The sequence below is a fragment of the Vigna umbellata genome, chromosome 8 (assembly GCF_029865625.1).
Source record: "Vigna umbellata cultivar VRB3 chromosome 8, Vumbellata_1.0, whole genome shotgun sequence".
In the NCBI taxonomy this organism is placed as follows: domain Eukaryota; kingdom Viridiplantae; phylum Streptophyta; class Magnoliopsida; order Fabales; family Fabaceae; genus Vigna; species Vigna umbellata.
In genome coordinates this window covers 30,062,667-30,066,908 of record NC_142172.1, presented here as the reverse complement: position 1 = coordinate 30,066,908, position 4,242 = coordinate 30,062,667, and the positions used below count along the sequence as shown (strand labels likewise).

The following is a 4,242-nucleotide window of genomic DNA, read 5'->3' as shown; positions in this document are numbered from 1 at the left end:
TTTCTCTGTAAAAACTTTATGCTTCCTCTTAATTGGAAAGGGATCACCGAAACCCAAATAAAGATCACGAAGTTTTCGTATAAAACAAAATTCACAGTTTTTCTTAGGCGAACGATTTATTGTAAACGCGTACGGAATATTCAAATGCAAATACTACGAGACCTAGCCCATTATTCAGTTTTGCCTTATGAAAAATTCAACTTCGGCGCACTGTTTGAGATGTGAAATCCTTTCCACAAGAGGACTAAGAGACAACCAAAGATAAAAGTATGTTTTCTTTTCACACATTCAATTAACATCAAAGTGCAAGAAAATTGAGAAATCGTATCAAATAGAACTTATTTTATCATCCAAACGATGAAATGCGTCGATGCTGACGGTAACTTTCTGCCTTAATTTCAAAAGTTCAAAACAAAAGATCAAGTAAGCCAACCACCTCCAGTTCAACAAACAGGCTCCTCCTAAACAAAACAAAATAATTATACGTATTAGCCACAAATACAAAAGACATACAGTGAGTTAACATATAATGGCATTTTAACAATAGAATAGTGGGTACCCACCGACTTGGAATTTTTTTGTATTCTGTACACCACTGACTCAGAATTTGCATTAAATCAAGTATAATGTTTCTGAAAATATCAAAAGTCATTTGATGTTTGACATGCCAAGAAAAACTGATTTGTTGAGTAGTTAGTTTGGAACGTAAAATTACCCAAAAATGACGGGATGCATTTTAGGTCATGTTGCGGAAGTTATATTCAAAGGCCAGCAACCCAAAATTACTTAGGAAGTCTTGAGGGTTTGGTCACAAAATTTTGAAGATGAAAATTTCTTTGTTTTAATCTCCTTCACAAAATTTTTGAAAATAAGAATAAAAAAATAGAACAAGATAGCATTTTATTGTACATGTGAAAATGAACATGGAAAAATATCCCCTTAGAATGTGGATTGAAAGTGCCAAAGAAAAATTTGGGACTTTGTACCCTGCTCCCTAGTCTGAATCAAGAAGATTGGAGATCATAGATATGGGATGCTTACAATAATTACAAAAGAAACTGTCTCATCTCAACTCCAGTAAGCTGATAATCCTTGTCTCTCTACCCGTCACTGCCAATGAACTCCTTCCCTTAGTTCACCCCTTTATACTACCTAATACTCCATCTCTCTCCCCTCCTAATAATTTCAGTCCAAGAATCCTAACTAACTAACACACTGTTAACAGATACTCATAAAAAGATCCTACAAATAACTGTGATAACTCAACACACACCCCTTGACCACTACGGGCTTCCTAACAATGTTATTTATGTCCTAACATCCTCTTCACAAATTTGAGATTCTAGATATGTGAAACAATTTATGAGAAGAGAAGAGAGAGATGTCATACAAAATTTGTTAAATTAACATTTCCAAACATGAATATTTTTTGTAGCAATAACCTTTTACATTTTTCTTCAGTGACTAAATTTCTAAAACCTAATAGGTGACAAGATGATTATGTGTTTGGAAAAACTAAATATCACATATTTTGGGTTCTGCAAGCCCACAAACAACTTTTTTTATCATGAACACGAAATGTACAAGCTTCAAATGCAAATAGCAATCAAAAACGTATTAAAATTAGGAGGCCTTTAAAAGAGATAATTATTCAGCTTTAACATCCAACAAGTTAAATTGCAAATGAAATACCGCATCAAGAGGCCTAAAGAACCGCAACCAACTAAAAAATTACATTCTTTTTCACACACAAAATTATCATTAAATGCAAGAAAATTCATTATTGTATCAAAGATAACCAATTTTACCATCTATTCTGACCAATTAAATAATGAAAGCAGAGGGTAACTTACAGCTCTTATTTCGCATATTCTTTGAAAACAAAAATATCAAGCAACCCAACCATCTCCAATACGGCCAGAATAAATCGCTCAGATATCAACTACCAAATATAAAACAAAACAGCACTCGCATACAGTCAACAAGTACAAGTAATGTCCATTAATAGCAAAATAAATCCTGCAGTATGCAACGATCATCACCGACCAATAATTTTCGAAAGCAGAATGTATTCTGAAAGTAGAATAAATCCTGCAGTATGCAACTATCATCACCGACCAATAATTTTCGAAAGCAGAATGTATTCTGAAAAATTAATCGAAAAAGTTTCAATGATCAGATCTTAAGGAAAACAGACTAGTCTGATTACCCTCAACAAAAACACCTCGAAACTTATAACGTGTGGTTTGTTTTCCATTTTCAATGCCATTGGCTGTCATGTTCCCTGTCCCATAAAAAAACTTCGACATAAACAAAAAAATGTGACATTTTTTCTGTTGATTCCACACAAGAATTGAAGACAATCATGTTCGAGACTTCGGAAATTAAACGTGACATATTTCCCATACTACCCCCATTCGACAAACCTAGATCCCGTTGGTAATGAAATTCTCAATTACAAACGAAAACAGCGTAAACGTTGAAATCAACATACACAAATAACCGAAACATCTGATCTATCTAATTCCTCAAAAACTAGAATAAACAGCGAGGATTCAGAAAGGTACCTGAATGAACGAATCAGTGGTGCTGCTGAGCGTGCTGCTGGCGGTGCTCAAGGTGGCGGCGCTCGTGAGGGAGAGCAACTAGGTAGGAGAAGATCATACCGCCGTAGCAGACATGGAAGATGGGATCGGGGGAACTGGTTTCGATGTACTTGGCGTGGTAGTTGTCCATGCCACGCTGAATTGCTCTCTTTATGTAACCCAACGACATCATCGGTTTCACGTGCTCTGGAACCTCGCTCAACTTCTTCCCCCTTATCTCGTTGAAGAATCTCCTCATCGCCATTGCTTAGCTCTGCAACAAACCCTAGCAGATTTTCCAATTGCGATACCTGATTCAATTGCAAAATTGGGATGGGTATGTGCGTTGATGAATGACAGAGTGTGCCCTCGTGTTGCAGGTGACCCGGCCCGGCCCGTTAAATGGGCCGAACGCTACAATGGAGGCCGTGTTATTCGCACCTACATAGGTTTTATTTGCACAATTCAATGTAGGCCGTGTTATTCGCACCTACCTAGATTTTTAGGGTGTTACTCCCTCCACCGCCACATTTTCTCCCTCCACCTCTCCAATTCTATTACATATTTTTTGAATTACAAAACTAACATTTTATAATTACACAAATAACCTTTTTATTTTTTAATCCTAATTATTTACTTTAACCTTAAAATCTATCTTTCTATCCCTTCTCACCCACCTCCCAACCCTTCAGATTCTCACCTAAACTCCATCAGATTTGTTTCTCATCTTCCATTTTTTCTCACAGTGTGGTGGTGCTTCAAGGTGCTGGTTCAGAGGCGTGAGAGGTTCAGAGGCGTAAAGGTGCGTAACAAAACCCTAAAATATAAATCGTATAATCTTTAAAAGGATGTGAGCATCCGTCAACGGATGTCAACATCCGTTTAAGGGAAAACGGATGTCAACATCCGTCGACGGATATCGACATCCGTTTCAGATCCAAACGGATACCTGACATCCGTTTTTGGCCTGGTTATCTTCTTCCTTTCTCCCAACACACGCACACAGCAAAAAAACGCAGAGCACAACACAACACAGAGCACAACACAGATATATATGCATTGCATTTAAAAAAAATTAAAAATATCATCACTAACCTTGTGAGGAAAAATGGAAGATGAGAAACAAATCTGATGGAGTTTAGGTGAGAATCTGAGGGGTTGGGAGGTGGGTGAGAAGGGGTAGAAAGATAGATTTTAGGGTTAAAGTAAATAATTAGAATTAAAAAATAAAAAGGTTATTTATGTAATTATAAAAGGTTAATTTTGTAATTTAAAAAATATGTAATAGAATTGGGGAGGTGGAGGGAGAAAATGTGGTGGTGAAGGGAGTAACACCCAGATTTTTATTTCCACGATTCAATCTGGGCCATGTTAGCATTTTCTAACCCTATGCTGTTACATTTATATAGTTAGTCAACTCTCTTTTTTTCTTTTCTAATTATGATAACAAAAAGAATTCATTTGTATCATAATTACTAAAAAATAATATATAAAATAAATAATTTTTATAATAATATTATAGACATTTAATTAAATTTTAAAAAATAATTATAAAATTTAAAAGGTAAAATAATAAAATAATTTACATTAATAATGATGAAACCTAAGACGATTACAAAATCAATTAGGTGTAGATTATAGATAGTTATTTAAATTT

At 35.2% G+C, this 4,242-nt stretch overlaps 1 protein-coding gene across 1 annotated transcript; it reads right to left on the bottom strand.

The window, feature by feature from the left end:
* Nucleotides 1–250: 250 nt before the first annotated feature.
* LOC124846713 (uncharacterized) lies at nt 251–2,955 on the bottom strand. Its single transcript, XM_047324047.2, has 2 exons — nt 2,568–2,955; nt 251–461 (listed from the first exon to the last, which is right to left on the bottom strand). The coding sequence occupies exon 1, from the start codon at nt 2,848–2,850 to the stop codon at nt 2,581–2,583; it is 270 nt and encodes an 89-aa protein (XP_047180003.1). The 5' UTR covers nt 2,851–2,955; the 3' UTR covers nt 251–461; nt 2,568–2,580.
* Nucleotides 2,956–4,242: the final 1,287 nt, after the last annotated feature.